Source organism: Eriocheir sinensis, chromosome 12 (assembly GCF_024679095.1).
Source record: "Eriocheir sinensis breed Jianghai 21 chromosome 12, ASM2467909v1, whole genome shotgun sequence".
Classification (NCBI taxonomy): domain Eukaryota; kingdom Metazoa; phylum Arthropoda; class Malacostraca; order Decapoda; family Varunidae; genus Eriocheir; species Eriocheir sinensis.
This window is the reverse complement of record NC_066520.1, coordinates 17,529,531-17,550,383: the sequence shown is the minus strand read 5'-3', so window position 1 is coordinate 17,550,383 and position 20,853 is coordinate 17,529,531. Positions and strand designations below refer to the sequence as shown.

The window sequence follows — 20,853 nt, the reverse complement described above, 5'->3', positions numbered from 1 at the left end:
CTCCCACATATACACCGTCATGGACCGTGTGTGTTCTAGTGGAAGATGCAAAACGGTGCCAAAGTCGGGTGCCACAGTATGTTAGGTGCACTTAACTTGAGTTGTTGAAGATGGAGTAAGTGTGACAACGACTAAGTCCATTGCAACTTGTCCCTAAAAATCTGTTCTTGGCCTCGTGTGTGTTGGAGGAGTGGCTCTGGGCGTCGTTGTTATGCTGGTGTTTGGCCCACGACTATTTTAGGTGCAAGCGCGAGCAGGTGGAATAGCAATCAAGGCCCTCCTGTTATTAGCCCAGGGAGCGTTGGAGTGTTAGCCAGGTGTCACGACTAGATCTAAAGACACTAGGGGCCATATTTTCATACACTCCGGCGCCCTAGTCACATATTTAACAATGCTTTCATAAGAGTTTGAGGGATTTCCATGGGTAGATTTACGACCCTGGTGATAGTTTGACCCTTCTTCTGTACCGTGAACCTAAAAAGACACTCGCTGCAGCCCGATTGACCTCCTTTTAGGCCTTTGGAAATAGTTGATGTGAGAGGCGAGAGCATCTGACAACACCGCTCTAGACCTTGAGACACAGCTATATCAGGAGAGGAGTACCCTAACCTAACCTAACCTAACCTAACCTATATTAAGACATCTCTCCATCCGAAACTGACCTCTCTTTTGGCCACTTTACTTTCCTTCACAGCAGTAACAGCGGACTCTTGTGTTTGAATTTATTTTTGCCCTTGAGCTGCTTCCTATGCTGTAAAAATAATAGCTGGTTGACTGAAGTGGATTCGGTGGAGCAGGTGGAATACGGTCACTACCATAGGTGTTACTAGAGTCGCTATCATAGGCGTGTACACCTCCCATAACTTCATTACACCCTCCCCCTTCCCTCCCTCCCTCCCTTCAACACGCCATGCATGACCAAGGGACCTGGAGGGGGCGGTGTTCCTTGCACTAATAATACGCCCCAATCGATCGGTGAGAGGTGAGAGGGCAGGAGCGTCAATCTAGGTCAGCTGAGGTTCGCAGGTGTGGCGGCAGCACCTCGCCAGACAGAAGGGAGCCTGGGACACCCGCCTGACCCGCCCTAACTGTTACCCGCACCTGCACCGGCCGCCTCGACGCTACCCAACCTAACCAGCTGGAACAAAGGCGAAGGTTCGTCCCCTCAATCAACCGACCCTGGCAGTGAATAAGAAAAGGGAGGGACAGAGAAAGGCGAAATCAGGGGCAGAGAAGAAAGGTAGAGGGAGGAAGAGGGGGAAGGTGAGGATGAGGAGAGGAAGAAGTTGAGGGATGGTGAGAAAAAGGACTAGGAGAAACGGAAATGGAGGAAAGAGGAAGAGGAAAAAATAAGGAAGGAAGGAAGAAAAGAAGGAACAAACGGGCAAAAAAGGACACGAAGAAAAAAAAAGAAAAGGGAAGGAAAATCGGGAGGCAAAGACAAGAGGTAAGATGGAGGGGGTGGGATGGTGGTGGGATAGGCTATGGAAGTAGGAGAGAGAGGCAAAGAGAGGGAGGGAGGGATGTGGCCACGTGTCAGAACCCACACAACAAAAGGGCGGGACATGACGGAGCGTGACATTGCCTTTGGGTGCTCGGTGGCCTGTGTCATCAGCACGCAGACATGGCGGAGGGGCGTGACAGCGGGGGAAGGGGGGGGGGGGGCAGGGCGGTGTGAGTGAAGGTTCCTTGGGCTGGGTCGTAGCTTGCGCCCTCCAGACAGCGCTGACAATAGGTCGTCCAGGTCGTCACGCTCCTGCTTCTGACCTAAATAGCGAGAGAGAGAGAGAGAGAGAGAGAGAGAGAGAGAGAGAGAGAGAGAGAGAGAGAGCAAGGTCCCCCTCCCCAGTGACAAGACGCCCTCCTTCCTGCGGCAAAACTTTTCCCTTTACTGCCTTGTCGTATTCTCTCTCTCTCTCTCTCTCTCTCTCTCTCTCTCTCTCTCTCTCTCTCTCTCTCTCTCTGCCCTTTTTTCCAGTCATTGCGCAACACTTTCCATTGTGTGACGTGGCATTTACCATCATCATTATCTTCCACAATTGGTTACGTATTTTTTCATGCATTCACGTCACAATTATACATCACCACCCATCCCTCCACCTTCCTCCTTCACATTACCCTCTGCTTCACTACGTTCATGGTATGGAAGAAGGATCAAATTACCACCAGGGTCATAAAACAACATCTGGAAATGACCGACACTCTACGAAAGCCTTGTCAAATACGTGTGTGTTTGGGCTCCTTCGAACGCTGAGGCATATCATTTTGGTTTAAATATAACACAATAACCTTAGTTTACGCTAGGCAGGACATGATGACGGTCGTGTGAGCTGATTCCCACACGTTGCCTCGGTGCTTGGTTCTAACTGGCGCCTTTCAAAGCTTCCTTATATAGAGGGCAGCACTGTAGCTATCGGTCCTTATGTCTGTAGCGACTTAACTCCTCGCAGATGGAAGGAAAGGAAATGGAGAGAGAGAGAGTTGAGATGAAGGGAAGATATTTAAACGAAAGAAAAAGAAGGAAAAGAAAAGAGAAAAAGGAGAGAAATTGAGGGAAAGAAAGGCGGGGTGAGGAAAAAATACTGGGAATAAATTATGGTGAGGAGGAAGACAAACAGACAGACAGACAGACAGGACAGAAGGAAGGAAAGGAAATGGAAAGAGAGGTGAAAGGAAGGAAAGTAGAGATATTTAAACGAAAGAAAGAGGAAAGAAGAAAAGAGAAAAAGGAAGAGAAATTGAGGGAAAGAAAGTCAAGGTGAGGAAAAAATACTGCGGATAAATGATGGTGGGGAGGAAGACAAACAGACAGACAGACAGGGCGCCCTCTAATCATAAGCAGCTTTCAAAGTCCGCGATTCTATTAACTTCTAAGCCGATCACAGCCACCGGAGGGAAAGTTTTCGCAGCGTTGGTTAGCAGAAGGCCACACACTCTGGGGGTCGACGCTCCCCGTCCTGCCAACGCGTGTCGCGAGCGTCAAGTCGGGGTGAAGTGGCCCCGCCCCTAGCCTGGCACGTGGCGGGCGGCGAGACAGTACCATAACGAGGTGCAGCGGGACGGGCCAGTCACGACCCCGTAAAGCCATTATCGACCATGGCAAATGAGGCACCAACACCACCACCACCACCACCAGTACCTCCATCACCACCTGTCCGGCCGCCGCCCCGCCACCGCACCATTCTCACCAAGCATCGATCAGACCCATCGTCGATCCCCTACTAACACCACAACCATCACACCACGCCACACCACAACAGTACGCCCGTCCACGTGGATACAGACATGCCACCTCCAGATTCCCTCACCCCAGACACCAGGTTAATGCACAGCTCCCCTCGCCGATCACGCCCCGCCACTTGGCCGCCCCTCCCTCCTCCCCCGGGCAGCCAGCACAATACGTGGGTCTCCAAACTTCTGGTTCTTGTCTTCGTTATCGATTAAGGTGCAGCGAGCAGCCTGGCGCCAGTACTACCTTACCCCCTGCACCCACAAGTCCCCTGCACCCACAAGTCCACCCCCCCCGCCTCCATCTCTGGCAGCAGCACACGACCCCACGTTCGCGTCCCAGGAGTATCCTAGCCCCGGGGCGCGCCGTCAAGAGGCCAGGCTCCCCCGCAGCTAGTTAGGTGCGTCACAAGCTGACTCACGCGTCAATTACCGCACCGCCACAGCAGCGCGGGGCCAAGGCCAGGCCAGTGGGGGTGAGGGGTGAGGCAAGGTGGGTGCATGGGTTCACCGACACAGATACATATACCCTTGTGCCCACGCCAGGGACTTTGCATAACGGGTCCGTAGCCACAGGAAAGGAAGCTAGGGAAGACCGCACTCCACCTGGCTTCTCATACGGTAAAGGAAGCAGATCGAACAAGAAGCAAAACAGCAAAAAACTCCAGGTGTTCTGATGCCGATTATAAGAAATGAGACTTTGGCGGACAGACAGTTTGACCTTTCTTCTGTACCATGAACCTAAAAAACACTCATGAGAACCCAATTGATCTTTTTGGCCTTTGGAAATAGATAATGTGGGAGGCGGAAGCGAATAACGTCCCAGGGCAATAATAATAAAGGTTACGTAACTATCATAAAAATACAAGAGCCAGAAATGTGATCAGTGTTACTCTTTACAAGTTTATGATTCCTTCTAATGTTACAGAAGACCATTACGTGAATACTAACCTCGCTAAAAGGATGTACCGCTCGAGATTCCAACACCCGACCAGCATCAAACTAAGTCGAGTCCTCCCTACCACTACGCCACCACCAAGACTGCCTGACACGCTGCCCACAAAACGGAGAGTAACAAGTGCAGAAAAGAAGTCGCATAACGGAACACACAGAGGAAGGGAGAGTGACGAGGGCGTGTAAACTAAAGACTTGTATGAGAGGATATAAAGAGACAGAGCCCATAAACCGATTATATGTAGGTGCCCCCTCCTCTTCCCCACCCCCTTCCTCTCTTCTCTCTGAACATGTCTTCCCTTTCTCTCCCCTTCCCATCTCTCTCTACACACATCCCCCCTTCCGTTATCTCTCTACACATGTCCCCCTTTTACCCTCCCCTTTCCCTTCTCTCCTCACACGTCCCCCCTTTCCCCTTCACTTCCCTTCTTTGCATGTCCTCTCTTTCTCCCATCTCTCTTTAAACACGTTCCCCCTTTCTCGCCTCCCCCATTCCCTTCTTTCTCTTCACACGTCCACCTTTCTCCCCTCTCCTCCTCCCTTCTCTCTCTTTCCCTACACACACATTTTTCCCCCTTAGAACGTAATACACTAAAAGAGCAGTCAGCCAGTGGGGAGGGCGAGGAGGAGCCAAACGAGGATGAGGAAATGAAGACCCTCAAGCACACGCCACTTAGCACCGACTGAACTGTGAGGAAGTGCAACAGTTATGTCTTAAGAGCCCTCGAGATGCTTTGCTATTTCCGTCTTTTCTTGCAGCCCGTCACCACCACCACCACCATCACCATCATCACTTACCCTACCCGACCTGTGCTCTGTCTCTGTGTGTGTGTGTGTGTGTGTGTGTGTGTGTGTGTGTGTGTGTGTGTGTGTGTGTGTGTTAATCGATCCTACGCACCTTAAGAAAATGACTCCTTAAAAACACCTGCTAATTGGTACGCTATTCATAAGACGACCTTCCCCCAAACTTGCTTCAAAATAGAGACTTCTTACTCGTATATGTATTGTTACGATCTCCTCGCTGGTTGCTATAAGGAAACATTCTTTTTTATATCGTTGCTCTCACACCATAAAAATTACTATCGCTATCGGCAATCAGCGTCTTATCTCCGTGAGCCAAGATTGGGCGATAGAACACCTCGCAGGCAACAGCTGTGCCACCACCCCAATGTTATCAACGGGGGTGACTGCCACAACGGGACTTCAGGTACAAACAGGTATATCACGAGAGGATTCAGTACCAAGATGATAAAGGTGAGTATTTATGACACCTGCAAAAATTGAACCCATAAAGCGAGTATAAAACAACATCAACTGACCAACAATGTTATCAACGGGGGTGACTGCGACAAGAGGACTTCAGGTACAAACAGGTAGTTCACGAGAGGATTCAGTACCAAGACGATAAAGGTGAATATTTATGACCCCTGAAAAAATGAAAGACTAGAGGCGAGTATAAAACAACATTAACTGACCCTCAATGTCATCAACAGACAACATGACTTCAGGTATAAACAGATAGATAACGAGAGGATTCAATACCAAGCTGATAAAAGAGAATATCAATTTTATGACCCCTGAAGAAATGAAAGATTAAAGACGAGCATCAAACAACATACACTGACCTTCAATGTCATCAACAGGAAACAGGACTTCAAGTGTATAACAGATAGCTTACGAGAAGATTCTATACCAAGGCGATAAAAGTGACCCCTGAAGAAATGAAAGATTAAAGACGAGCATCAAACAACATACACTGACCTTCAATGTCATCAACAGGCAACAGGACTTCAAGTGTATAACAGATAGCTTACGAGAAGATTCTATACCAAGGCGATAAAAGTGACACTTGAAGAAATGAAACCCCGAAGGCGAGTATAAAACAACATTAGCTGGTCCTAAACTAAACTATGTGAAGACAGATTAATGATTGTAATTGTGGCGCCAGGTAGTAACAGGTAGATAATGCAACAAGAGATTGAGGGTGAATGAATACGTGAAAATACGAAAAAAAAAAAAAAGTATGAAAATATGAAACACTAAATACGAGAATCAAACAAACAAACAAACAAAAAAAAGCATACCACTAAACAACTTCTTCTTAACATTAATCCCGAATGGGGTCATAACACTGAATCAGCTTAATTAAACTTTCAATCCCAAAAGCCGACGAATATGATTAACTTTTCGGAACTTACATACTCAGTTGATAAGGCTTACGTAGAGGATGTTCTGGGTATTTCCATAGCTATAGTTTTACGGGTCTAGGGTTAGTCTGACAATCCCTCCGCACCGTGAACGTGAAAAAAAACACTCGTGATAACCCGACTAATCCCCTTTGTGACCTTTTGTAAATATTTGTTGTGAGAGACGAAAGCATTTGAATACGAGTCTAAGCTTCATATTTTTAAACGTATGTATCGGTCTCATTGTTACGATTATTTCCTAAGGCCACAGAGAAGATTGACTGGGTTTTCATGGGTGGTTTTTTACCGTTCAAGGTGCAGAAGCCGTGTAAAACTACCACTGGGATCACGAAACAATCCATGAAAAAAATCCCAGCAATTTCTGCGAGAGGCGAAAAGACTGACTGGAATTTCATGGGTGGTTTTTTCTCTGTTCAAAATTCAGAAGCCGTGTAAAACTACCACGGGGCTCACAAAACAGTCCATGAAAACACCAGCAACAACTTCTACGAGAGGCTTTTCAAACAGGCATGAACTGAGGTGCGGATATGCTTAAAAATACGGGCTTAAGCCTAAACCGGGTCCCACCAAAGAAAGTTCGAAGACCCGCTGTCCTGGGAGGGTTGAGGGGAGGGTAGGATAGAAAGGAGGGGGAAGGAGGGTTGGCCTGTCAGCGGGGCGTCACCCACCAGGCAGGTCTCACACAAGGCCAAGATCAAGGAGTCAAGGTTTGCGACGGGTGAGTTTGAGGCGGAGCGTGTCTCCTTAATCCTCTCCCCTGCGTTTGCTTTACTTGTTTAGGGAAAATGTTATGAGGATTTTGGGTTGGTTGACTTTCAGGGTATAGACGATTATGTGATCCTTCATTTTTATCTGATATGGAGGATGGTTTGTGATGGTTCTGTACGTTCCAAGTGATCAAAGAGAGTAGAAGAAGAAGAAGAAGAAGAAGAAGTATAAAAAGAAAAAAAATTACAGAAAAGAGAAAATTCAGATATATTCTTAGGCCCAAAAACAGTGAAAAAAGAAGAGGAAAAATAAGAAAAATGACAGAAAAGAGAAAATTCAGATATGTTCTTAAGCTCCAAAACAATGAAAGAAGAACAAGAACAACAACAAGAAAAAGAAAAAGAAGAAAAAAAGAAGAAATGACACATGCCAAAGAAAATACTGAGATGTTCCAAGCCCAAAAGGAGTGAAAAATGGATCAGTGATACCAATAAAATTCAATAAGAAGGCCGCGAGACATTCCCGGGGGCCACACAGCACACGAAGATTAATCACCCCGAGGAGGAGGAGGAGGAGGAGGAGGAGGAGGAGGAGGAGAAGAAGGACACTACGACACGCCCAAGGGAAAGCGCTCGTCGTGACTCAGCGGTGACGGCCCCAGACAACGCACGACGACGAAGACAGCAAGAACGTGACACACACACACACACACACACACACACTCAGATAATGGGAGACTCAAAGCTTCTTATAACTAGGGGGCAGCTCTGTATATACCGTACTTATCGGCCCTTCTAGAAGCTCCCCCCTCCGCCCCCCAGACCCTCACCCCCCCTTGAGTGATAGCGGTATAGCACGGTATCAGAAAGTTAAGTGAATAAAAGCCACTCAGTCAGTCGGGCGCGAATTAGAAACACTCATTAAAAGTTATCGAAGCCAAATTAAACGCCACCCAAAACAACGTAGCTAACACACACACACACACACACACACACACACACACACACACACACACACACAGGTATATAAGATTCCCTAGTACAGAAACAACACTAACGTTTGCATCTGACGGAGAGATTACCAAGCACCGCCTAAGTAACGTTTCCACCTCTCATAATATCAACAATTTCCAAAGGCCGAAAAGGAGATTAATCGGGTTCTCATGAGTATTTTTTCACGTTCATGGTACAGAAGAAGGGTCAAACTACCACCAGGGTCATACAAGTACCTCAGTAAATGTCCAATACTCCTACGAAATCCTTGTCAAATGTGGGTGCTTGAGGACTGACATGTTTTAAGAGTATGGTCCTAAGCCTATGGAGTAGGTGGAGGAGGGCGGTGCTGTGTGTAGCCAACTCACGAGCGATATACAGATGATAGCGGAAATGAGCCCCTGCAGTAACAAGCATGAGTACAGACAAAGTACGATAACCGAGTAAGTGCATCTAGATAAGGGGCGATGACTGCTCCTGCTACGGGGCCAATCATAAGGGGGTACGGTACGCTGTGTTGGAGTACGGTTCGCCATGCATAGCTAACTGAATACCAGGCAGCGAAAGGCACACGTATCGTAGTATTGTAGTACTGAGTTCTGATGGTAATGCTTATCTCAGTCCTGTGAAAAGTACAAATAGGCATAAGAACAAGAACTCACTTTTTGTCTCGAGGTTAAAAATGACCAGCACGAGATAAGCAAAGTAAGCAAGAAGGCAAACAACGAGGTGAAATAATACTTAATCCTATAAAAACACAAACAGATAAAATAACAAAAAACACACACAACACACACTTTTTTTGTCTCGCAGTTAAAAATGAACAGCAGCAGCAGAAGGAAATTACAAGAAAACAAACAGGTAAACAACGAGGTGAGATGATACTTATAACCCTATGAAAACACAAACAAGTATAGGAACAAGAACACAACACAAAACAACACTAAAACACACTATTTTTTCTCTAAGATAAATAATGAACACCAGCAGAAGAAGCCAAGTAAAGGAAGCAAGCAAAAAACGAGCACAAATTGAGATAAAACCCAATCCGATAAAAATGCTATCAGATAAAAGAACAAGAACATACACTCATTTGTCCTACGTTAAAAATGAACACCAGCAGAGCAGCAGGCACCTAAGTAAACCAAACAGACAGGCAAGCAACGAGGAGCATGAGGTGAGCAGGGGAGCAAGACTTTGAGGAGCACGCCAGGCAAACAGGGACGAGCCCCTTAAGTGGGCCGGCTAAATATTCCTGAGGCGGTAATTGCCGAGAGAAACAAACGCGAGCTACTTCAGGAGTTCGCGGAAGGAAGGCGGAGCAGCGCAACGGGATGAGCTGGTGTTTGGCATGTAAAGAAATTAGGTAAAACAGTACTAACTAATTTAAAGGATACACCAGCGGAGCAAATACGTATAATCTTGCCTTCCTGGTTTTGTGTTTGGAAAGGGTGTCCATGTGGCATTCACCTGTGATCTTGGGTGCAGGTAAGGAGAGATGATTAAAGTGCAGCGGAACAGAATCACACATATAAGTGGAGTCGGAGTCTTTCCTAAGTGGATAGCCAATAACTTAAGCTAGTCTTCACAGTAAGTAAGCTATGTAAGTTAGTAAGTAAGCCAAAAGGGGTTCATCGTCTTTACCGTATAGTCAGTCAACAGTAGAAATCTTTAGAACCTCAAAAAGAAGCAAAAAATGACTAGAATAGAATGTGTAAATGATAACGCGAAATACACATCAATGAACAACACTTAGACTCCTACCATTACTGTAATAAGCAATCACCTCTAGTTCATGAATTAAAGGAAGAAGCTACCACACACACACATGATACCCGGAAAAGCCCCTTAAGTAAAGTTTGCCACTGCTTATCACGAAGATTAAGCCCATCCATCACTGCTGAAGCCTTGATATCAGGTGGCGGCGGTTCGTCTGCTAAAATACCACGGGGCTGAGATCGATGCCTGCCGTGATGAAGATTAAACGCCGGCATCCAACACGGCGACAAATTACATAAAAAAAAACTTACGTGCCGAGAGGAGCAGCTACGGAGGCAGTGATAAATAACAACAGTAATCATTATAAGGATGTTTTAATAACTACTACTGGTAATAATAACACGCATAATATTCACAGGTGGGCACAGGTGAGGCAATGATGTAAGAATAAACAGGTAAGAGAGAACGAAAGAGAGAGGGAAGGGAAGGAAAAATGAAGATGAGTGTGTATGTGTGGGCGTGGGAAAGGAGATAGACAAATAGATATAGATAGACAGAGACAGACAGAGAGACGGACCGAATGTGCGGGGAAGCGAGGCGAGGAAGGGATGAGAAAAGATTTGTGGGCGTGCTGGTGGAGGAATGGCAATGTTTGGATAGGTGAGGCCCGGGATGGACTGGGATAAAGCGACAGGCAGGCAGGTGGGGCGGATCACGTGGGGCCTAATGCAATGTGTGTGTGTGTGTGTGTCTTCAGTCTTGCGGGTGGGGGGTGGGGGGTGGGAGGGGGGAGGGTGGTGCAAGGGAAAGGGTGAGCGTGGGACGATTGCAAATGAAACGATTAGAGAATGCGTGAGTGGGTGATAATGAGAGAGTGGGAGAGAATAAAAACTTGAGAGAGAGAGAGAGAGAGAGAGAGAGAGAGAGAGAGAGAGAGAGAGAGAGAATGACACCGTTGCTTTTAATAATAATAATATATCTGCTTATGACTACACGTGTTTGTGGCCCTAATCTTGTGTTGCTTGGCGTCACTTTCCATCACACTGCTGGCCGCCGCCCCTGACGTGCTTACAGTCCGCCTTGCCTGCAGGTGGCTCGCTAATGACTCAGAGCCAACTGCATCACCACGGTGTTGTGAATCTTGCTTTACTTTTACTCCTAAGCCTCGAGGCCGTTTCTCAGGTCAGAGGCGAGGCGTACTGGCTTAAAAAGAAAAGCTGTCTAAACTGTTTGCTTGTTTTCCTTACAACTGCGAGCAAATATATTGAAATCGCAGCCATTGAAGACATATTTGTGGTAGGCACTGGTGAATTGGACTCTTTGTTGCAGGTTCTTAACGCCGATATGAATAGTACACAGGATCCCTTCAAAAGTCCTTGAAGTAGTCAGGTGCACCCGAGTGCCTGGGGTCACTGAACGTTGTGCAAGGCAATGCTCGCGTCTACTTGACTGCTGCAGGTAAGGCCAGGCGAGGGCGGGACGTTCTGCCGTGCTCCACAAGTTGCTGTGACGCTGTGAATGGTGTACCACACGGTTCGGTGCACTGTGAAAGTCTGTGCACGCGCAAGACTTGTCAATTGACGCCTGAATCGGGTAGCCCGCTCTGCACGACTACACCAACGTTTCGGTGATGCCATTTATCGTTCTACATCGCATTTCATTAAGTCAATGCGGCTGCGGGACGCAACACAAGCGTCGCTCAACTACAAATCCCAGGTTTACTTCCGGACCGGGGAAAACGGCGCACGGCCTACCCCCCACCGCTGCTGATCCCGGACCCGGATCGATGGGCGGACACGGCTATGAAAGGCCGTGTGATCCCCTGGGCGCCATAATCGTGTGTGTCAGTCATAAACTATACACTCACACGTAGGCAATTTAAGAGAAGCAAAAGTCAGTCGCCGGCTAAAACGTAGTATCAAAAGCACACCAACCATGAGGCCGCCCCCCCGCGGGCCGTCCACGTGGCCGCCCTTCCATTGACACATCAACTTTAGCCTCCAACCCGTCCAGGCAGCCCGCCACAGCCCTCCGCCCCGCCCCCAGCCACGCCACACCTCCAAAAGGTAAAATGCGTAACGATAAATCTGCACCGTTCAGCCAGCAAGTACCGGCACACGTGGCTGCCTACAGCCTCCGGAGGCCACTCAGCGGGCGTCGGTGCGTCGTGTTACTGTTATGTACACTAAGGAGCGGGAGGGTGAGCGAGAGCCCCTCAACACCTGTGAGGGCGAGACGCAGCGTGGCACGGCAAAGGCAAGCCTCTTGTTTGCCGGTGGCCCGCGAACGTGATCACTACCGCCGCCGCCGCCGCAGCCACCGGCCCAGCCAAAGCCACCACCTGCCGCTAGTGACTCACGCCCCCACTTTCTCTCTGCAACTCACTCTGCCTGCCTCACAGGGCACACCACCACCACCACCACCCTGACTCTGTGTGTGTGTGTGTGTGTGTGTGTGTGTGGAGAAGTTTCTAGAAAATTGAATAGTGTTGAAACGAAAAGCTGAAAATACCAAATACATTTGAGATTCGATAAACCTGGTTAACCGAGACGCTGAAAATGCGTTGGATGTTTTGCATGCAATAAATGGCTATGAATATAAACTACATTTAACAAAACAACAACAAAAACAACAATGTTCAACAACAACAACAACAACAAAATAATAATAATAATAATAATAATAATAATAATAATAATAATAATAATAATAATAATAATAATAATAATGTATATAATAATAATAAAACCATCAAAACAGCGATGCGTAAGATTCATGTCTAAATTAGGAAATAAAAATTTGACCTGATCAGGAGTCTGGCCCAAGAGCTTTACATGAGGCTGTATCATAGATAAATACTGGAAAGTAGTATACAAATGCGTCCCCAAAGGAACAATATATATATATATATATATATATATATATATATATATATATATATATATATATATATATATATATATATATATAACCTCCATAAAGAACTTATTATCAGTATGTATTGGGAAAAATAACAATGAATCATAAGGTAAATTGTCTGAACTTGGTAATGGACAATCTGATATTTTTTTTACCTACAAGGAAACATGATGAACCTAATTACTTAATATTGGATTAATGTGTAGCTTTCAATAATTTAAGATTGCCCCAAATATTCTGAAGTTGCATGGTTCTGCTGTGATGAACAGAGGTAGAAATATTGCAGGCGGTGCAGCTAGATATTTATTAGGGAGCATCGGCACACCAGATGCTCACGTTGGGTGCTCTAAGTAGGGAAGGCTTTTTTTTCTTCCTCAAATAGCATTATAAGATCATGGGGAATATTGAGAATGTTGTTGCCTACCCGCCGCAGGTGACATCAACGGAGCAGCGCGAAGCGTATCACACGTATGTAAACAAAAAAACTTGGCAACTCTAACCACACTAAATTCAACTTCACCTAACCTTACTAAACTAACCTGTGCTGCATTCAGGGACCAAAATATACCACACAATGAACCTAAGTATTAACCTCCCGCAAAAAGGACCATTACACTAAATTCAAAAGTATGCAAGATGATGATAATTCGTCAGATATATTCCGTTAAATTTGAAATACCTTTGAAGAAGACCGGGAATCCCTGTGTGTCATGCCCGCCCGAGGAACCGAATATACCACTTGTTAGGAGAACCCAGCTGTGTGTGTGTGTGTGTGTGTGTGAGAGAGAGAGAGAGAGAGAGAGAGAGAGAGAGAGAGAGAGAGAGAGAGAGAGTCACACTCGTGGCTTCCCAAAGTAAACAAACCTTGCTTCACCCCACTCCCCGTCCTTACGATATCTTACTCCCCACTCCTCACGTACTCCAGCAGCCTCAACCACTCCCCCAGCCTCTGCAAACCTCTGCCCCGCCAGTTCGATACCCCGGGGCCGCCTATAACCCCGTGGGACAAACGTGGGAATGAAAAAACTAAAAATATACAAAACTTTCTTCACCTCACTCCTTGTCCTTACGATATCTTACTCCCCACTCCTCACGTACTCTAGCAGCCTCAACCACTCCCCCAGCCTCTGCAAATCTCTGTCCCACCAGTTCGATATCCCAGGGATGCCTATAACCCCGTGGGAGAGGCGTGGGAATGAAAAACCAAAAAAAAAAAGGCCTTAAATCTCTTCCTCCCAACTCTCCACGCACTTCAACAAGCCCCTGCAAACCTGCGGCCCCCAGTTCGATACCCCGGAGCCGCCTAGAACCCCGTGGGAATGTAAAAAACTATAAAAAAGTTCTTACAATGTTTCTCCCCACTCCTCAGCCACTCCCCCAGACTCTGCAAAACTATACCCCAGTTCGATACCCCAGGACCACCTAAAACCCCGTGGGAATGAAAAATACAAAAAAAAAAAAAAAAAAAAAAAAGTTCTTACAATCTTTCTCCCCACTCACCAGGCACTCTCCCAAGCCCTGCAAACTTGTGATCCCCAGTTCGATACCCCAGGACCATCTAAAAACCCGTGGGAATTAAAAAAATGTAATTTAAAAAAAAAAGTTCTTACAATCTTTTCCCCCACTCCCCAGGCACTCCCCCAAGCCCTGCAAACTTATGACTCCCAGTTCGACACCCCAGGGGCAACCTACAACCCCGTGGGAATGAAAATAAACTCAAAAAACTTCAAACAACAAACCCCATCTTGATTTAAACCTCACGGCGGGAACCTGACACATCCCCCCCCATATCTCACCTGCTATTTAGGTAGTGGTGGACAATATCGAGGATCTGGCCGTCGATCTCGCCCTCCGTCACCCGGTAGTTGGGCGCTCGCACGGGCAGCGGGTCATCAGGGCGAATATTAGCCACGAAATCGGAAAGGTATTGGAGGAACTCGCTGACGTACCGCCCCTCACACCCCATCGTCACACACTGAAGCCCTCCGCCCCCCTGCAGCCACGCGTACCAACCCCTCCGCCCCTGCAGCCATGCGTGCCAACCCTCCGCCGGTCAGTGCTGCCAACATGACGCCCCACCTACTGCTCCTTCACTGGTTTAGACTTTTGTGGGTTTATTTAACACTCTCCAAGGTTACTTCAGTCCACTAAGGGGAAAGTATTATCCATTCCGGCCATTATGTAGTCCTGTAAGCTTAAAATGTAGGTGGCAAGTTTCGAATATGTGATTTCACTGTTTTAGAGATTTTATTTATCAACAGTCTCTAAGGTTACTCAAGTCCATGAAGGGAAGGTTTTAAGATGTCAAGCACTGTCCTTCGAGTTCTATAAGCTTAATCTGTAAGTGGCAAGTGTCGAATATCTGACTGAATCCTTCTTGACAATACGCCCTACTTACGTTATTATTTCACTGGTTTAGAGGGATTATCAACAGTTTCTAAGGTTACTATAGTACATGAAGGTAAAGTTTTAAGAAGTCAAACATTATATCAATCCATTCCGTCCATTGCGTAGTCCTATAAGCTTAATCTGAAGGTGGTAAGCGTCGAATATCTGGCTGTTTCTCGTGTTGACATTGATGAGTTAAACCAGAAGTTCATTCATTCATTCATTAAAGATTTTCCCCCTTAATAAGGGGACAGGGCCTTTGCTCAAAGGCGGCCCTGTAAGGGGGGGCGGGCAATTCAAGTCCCGGCGGGTGTAGGGACGCCTCCGCCGCCGCCACAGCCACGGGTAACAGCCGGTCAGCAGCGACGGAGGCACGGGCCCTCCGGGCAGGCGCCCAGAAGCAGCCCGTAGCGGTACACGGGCGAGCAGCCGACCAGTCGACTTGACTGCAGAGGGGGATGGGGGCCAAAGCGAGGTTGACCACGCGGGTCAACCTCGCCGCCGCGGAGGGGCCACCCGGCCGCTCGCTCACGGAGTGCAGGCGTTCCACTGTAAACCAGTCAACACTCGCATCTGTTAACTCATTAGACATTGTTAGTCCCTCTCCTCTCATCTTTTTTTTTTTTTCGTTTTTTTATTGTTTTCGTTACTTTACTGTCACTTTCTGCTTTGTTTTCCATATGAATGTCTGCTTTTAGGGAGTCTGTCATATAATTGTTTCGGCCTATCATTTGTTTTAGTCTTCCTTGATGCTCTTTAATGGATCTCAATAATACGAATAAGAATGAATAAGCCTCGAAAGTTAGAAGTTCATCCATTCATAAACATTCTTAAGACACGTTAAGTAGATAAAAAGTTCTTAACATTCTTATTTATATGGATAAAAAATAATATGGTGCGGATACGTCGTGGAAGAGATGAAGAAAATAATGGACTTGAAGGGACAGAGCTGTGTTACCGGAAACCTAGGAGAGAAGGAAGGGACCATCAGGAGGGGAAGCACAAGGGCCATAATTCTCAAGGCTATCGGCGCCCCACCACACGTTTGACACACTTTTCGTAGGAGTTTGGGGCATTTCCAGAGGTTGCTTTATGACCCTAGTGGTAGTTTGATCCTTCTCCTGTACTATGATTGTGAAAAAGCACTCATGAGAACCAGATTGATCTCCTTTTTGGCCTTTGGAAATAGCTGATGCGAGGTGGAAGCGTCTGAGCATACCGACACAGTACCGGAGCGGATGGAGAGGGCCAAATAGTCCAAAGAGGGGTTAGTAAGTCTTTATTAACCTCCTTGATACAGTTAGGTGCAGCGTCCCCAGATGAACGTGGGTCTTGCTCTCAGTACGAAAGAAAAGCACGCTTGGAGATTCGGAAATTCATTGTCTTTTATTTACCTTATCAGCTAAATAACCACATGAATCTGGGTTTTATTAAAGCGAGTCTTGCACACTGCCGAGTACTCACTTGTAAAATAAATTATTATTACAATGCTCTTTATATATATATATATATATATATATATATATATATATATATATATATATATATATATATATATATATATATATATATATATATATATATATATGACCTTTTTCTTATTTCTGCAGAACACCAAACCAAATAATTATAATAAATAACTTTCAGAAGAACTTATGCAGATTACAGTATATCTCAAGAAGAGGAAGAGAAATCTATACAGCGAAGCATTTCACTTCCACAGCATACAATAAATACAGTGAACTAATATTTATGTACTATAGCAGACATGTCTTCAAACCATGTTCACAGGGATGTAAAATAGATAAATGGTATTATTGGTGTTACTTTTCTCTGATAGAAAATCTATGCACCAGGGTATTGCTAAGCATTGAATCCTCACTGGAGGCTTGCTGCTACCAAGGTCTAGAATATTTAGAATGTCTAGACCTTGGCTGCAGCATCCTTGGCCAGACCAGCTCGCCGCACCACTGTGGCACCGCCGGGAACCCGCTGGGCTTTTTCCACCATTATCATAAGTGATATGTTTTACAATAATAAGCAGTTTTGGAGTATTTATTGTTTCATCATATACATTTTCACACACACACACACACACACACACACACATGACCTTTTCTCTCTCAACATTCCACATATAATACCAAATTTGAACAGCAACACTCCGTGCTCCCTTTGGTGGAAAGATGAAATTCACACGAGGACACGCTGGTCCTGACTAGAAAATATTGCCTGCAGCAACGAAATTGCAGTTACTATAAAACTGTGCCCTAAGAAATATTCAGCATTATTCTCTCCTCTCTTTAAAGAACTACGACACAAGTTTGCATATAACAAACATGCAGTAGGTTACTCCTCTGGCGGCGGTGTTCAAGGAGGCACTAAGTCCAGAACAGTTATCATCATGGGCTCGCAGCTCAACAAACATCTTGCCAGTGCCTCGAGACAAACAACATGAAACTCAAAGTAACCTGTCATATATCTGTTAGCATCATTTAGAAGCATAAATCACATAGCTAATGGAAGTTCTGGGCAGCATGATTCTATTAATCTTTTTACGATGGAACCTGACCTTCACTGTTTCCCTCCTGAGGCTCTGGCGGAGGCATGGCATGGTGGTCCGGCTAGGCATCAGTCCGAGTCGCCGATGCAGGGACCTTTGTAGGCAAAGGCGCAGTGTGTCCCGGATTTCTTCCAGGCCACGGCGTCACTCGTCACTTCGGTTTGGGGTGTGTTTCCTTCCTGGCTCGTGCTGGAGGCGGTGGCGTGGCGCATAGACTGGGCGTGCCTCAGCCAGCGGTTCCTAAATTTGTTGCGTTCGTTTCGCCAGATGAAGAAGAGCAGACACACTGTCACCAGCAAGGATATGACCGCGTAGAAGGCCCAGTAGTAGGAAGCCTTGCCGCTGCTTGGCGTGGGCTTGACTTCCGGGGTGTGGTCATCCTTGTCTGAGAATATATATAGAGTTGTGTCATTATCTCTTTGACTTTGATGATTTCCGTTTCAATAATGTTAAACTCGCTGCTGGCTTAGTATCGGTAAAGCAAACTATAGTGAGTATGGTAATCATCATAACTCACGGGCTATTTATATTTTAACTTCCAATGGTTCAACATCAGATCTTTAATTAAGAGGACTGTATGTTTGATGTTATTTAAAATGCCTTTTTTATAACTTGTCTGAATATCACATGAAAAAAATCAAAGCTCCGTGTTACTGTAATGGTCTTTGTACATTGATCTATAAGACTCCGGTAACCAACCCCACGTAACAATACCTGAGTCTGATCTCTTAGTGTTGAGGCACTGCAGGTCCACGAGGCGACACTCGCGGCCGCTGCAGGAGACGGTATCTACCTCCATGGCCTGTGTGAGATCAAGCAAGGCGATGGTGGTGTAATTGATGGAGTCCACCTCGCTGTGCGCCCGCAGCTCGAGTTTCTTGCTTCTTATGGCGATCTTCAGCGCGGCCCAGGAGCTGTCGGGCAGGAGCGCCGCCGTCTCCAGCTTGCTCATTGCCATCCAAGTGCCCAGCACCGCCTCGAGCAATCCTACTTTCATTTTCTAATGGGCAACAGAAAGACGAATGGGTGAGTGAATACATTGTCCATTTAATAACAACTTAAATAAAAAATCTGAATTCTGATAAAAAATGAAACATTGAAAGTTGAAACAGATTGCACAATTTACATTTCATACACGTCAGCTCTTAAGCACCGAGGCCTGTACATTGCAATTAGGGTCCATGTGACGGCTGCTTTCCCTAAATAACTATATTTTCATCATAGTTTACTGTCCCTGAGAATTATTGTGTTGTGCCGTCACGTGAACTCGAAGCCCGTATTTATAATTAAACAAATCGGCACCTCAGTTTCCCTACTTGAAAGGCCTCTCGTAGAAGTTGCTGTGCTCTTCGTGGGCTGTTTTGTGATCCCAATGATGGTTTTACACGAGTCCTGCACCATGAACAGGAAAAACACCCATAAAAACACGATTGATCTCTATGGCCTTAGAAAATAGCGTAATGGGAGCCCGGCCGATACGTTCAATTACAAATATGAACTCGATTCTAACTGGGGGTCTTGATAGCAGAGTTACACATGTGGACACGAGATCCTCCAAGACCGTTTACCTGCTGGCCACTGTGGTTGAGACTGAGGGTGGTGTGCACAGCATTGTCTGCGCTGAAGTTGAGCTCGAGGGAGAAGGAGGCCATGATGGGGACGCGCAGGGCCACCACCACGGGCCATCCCTTCACGGCCACCGTCTGATTCGCTTTGTCAGAACATTCCGCTGAACAGGAGATGGGGTTAGTCTGCTGAGCCTTTCTTTGTTCTCAGAGTAACGTCAGCTGTGTGTGTGTGTGTGTGTGTATGTGTCTGTGATCGTTTGCTTGTACTCATTGGACTCTATGGTGGAAAATGAAACTGCAAATGAATGAGACAACAAACGATGGAAGACATATGATAAGGACAGTTAAGAATAAGAAATGACAATGATCAGAACGCATAATCATTTGTAGAAGGGGAAGGACGAGAAGACACGAACACAGTGACAAACTAGGAAATAATTGATATAAAGACCAAAAGGAAATCCGTTTGCCATATAGCAGAGAGAGAGAGAGAGAGAGAGAGAGAGAGAGAGAGAGAGAGAGAGAGAGAGAGAGAGAGAGAGAATCAGCCTGGAAATACGTGCTTACTCAAAATCACTGTAGCTCACACATGCACAATACAAAATTTTCCTCATCACAGCAAAGTGTAGACAAACCTACCCTCCCTAACACACTAATCCTCCTTGACTTACAGAAATCCGTGGACGCCGTAGCCAGCACGTGCACCGCCACTAGGAGACTGCAGAGGAGGGCCAACATTCCTTCTGAGCGGCCCAAGACACACACCATGAAGGACTCGCTTGCTGGCTGCACACAAGGACGCCGCCACACACCACGGAGAGGCAGCCGAAACTATTCTGTCCTGTGTCTCTTTCCAGAATGTCTGTCGCCACACTGTTCATACGTGAGTTTCCGGTCGTTTTTTTTTTTTTCGTCGTATTTACTAACTAAGATCTACCGAGTAATGAATGTACAGGATGACTTACGTGTGTGTATTCGTTCTTTTCATCTCCCAAAGAGGTGAGGTGTTATGTATTTTAGTCTCAAGCACAATGGGGAGCGAAGATATGTCAGCGCCGCTCCGGATGTTAATTGTCGCCCGATGGTTGCGTCACGCCGGAATGGGACAGATAAACGTTATCGCCCCGTGGAGACTGACGCCGCCTTCATTCATCCAGTGAGCTATAGTTAAAGATCTACACCCAATAGTCACCCATGCCACCCACCTCATTGCAGGTTAACACTTAAGAATTACATCCATGCCATCGTCCCGTTGCAGGCTATCATCAGAGCTACATCATTGGCAGGCATCACATAACATCACGTATTATTGACATCCGTTAATTATCCTTGACGAGATAGGAAAATAAATTCACTGAGTAACTTATTTTTATCTGTTTGCTTAATCGTCCCGGGAGAGAGAGAGAGAGAGAGAGAGAGAGAGAGAGAGAGAGAGAGAGAGAGAGAGAGAGAGAGAGAGAGAGAGAATCCTGTTCATAAGGCGTGGCACTATCATCAACTTCCGTTCTCTGCAATTTTTTGTTGGTGGTTCTGCTGTCTCGTCGTACGAAAGCCTTATTCTAATCTAATATAAAGATGGTCATTATTCGCTAATCATATAAGATTAA

At 46.2% G+C, this 20,853-nt stretch overlaps 2 protein-coding genes across 3 annotated transcripts in view; both read right to left on the bottom strand.

The window, feature by feature from the left end:
* LOC126997517 (proteoglycan 4-like) overlaps positions 1-14,711 on the bottom strand; it is a 291,843-nt gene extending 277,132 nt beyond the window's left edge. Inside the window, exon 1 of one of the 2 annotated variants that reach the window (XM_050858650.1) lies at positions 14,524-14,711. In XM_050858650.1, coding sequence (XP_050714607.1) covers positions 14,524-14,693 — 170 coding nt within the window. In that variant the 5' untranslated portion in view covers positions 14,694-14,711. Of the gene's footprint in view, positions 1-4,179; positions 4,242-14,523 lie in introns of those variants that run through there. The other variant, XM_050858651.1, reaches the window with a different exon arrangement.
* Positions 14,712-16,377: 1,666 nt separating this feature from the next.
* LOC126997516 (uncharacterized) lies at positions 16,378-20,190 on the bottom strand. The gene is made up of 4 exons (XM_050858648.1): positions 19,918-20,190; positions 19,247-19,407; positions 18,393-18,678; positions 16,378-18,063 (listed from the first exon to the last, which is right to left on the bottom strand). Exons 1-4 carry the CDS (start codon positions 20,012-20,014, stop codon positions 17,747-17,749), a joined length of 861 nt encoding a protein of 286 aa, XP_050714605.1. The 5' UTR covers positions 20,015-20,190; the 3' UTR covers positions 16,378-17,746.
* Between the last annotated feature and the right edge of the window lie 663 nt (positions 20,191-20,853).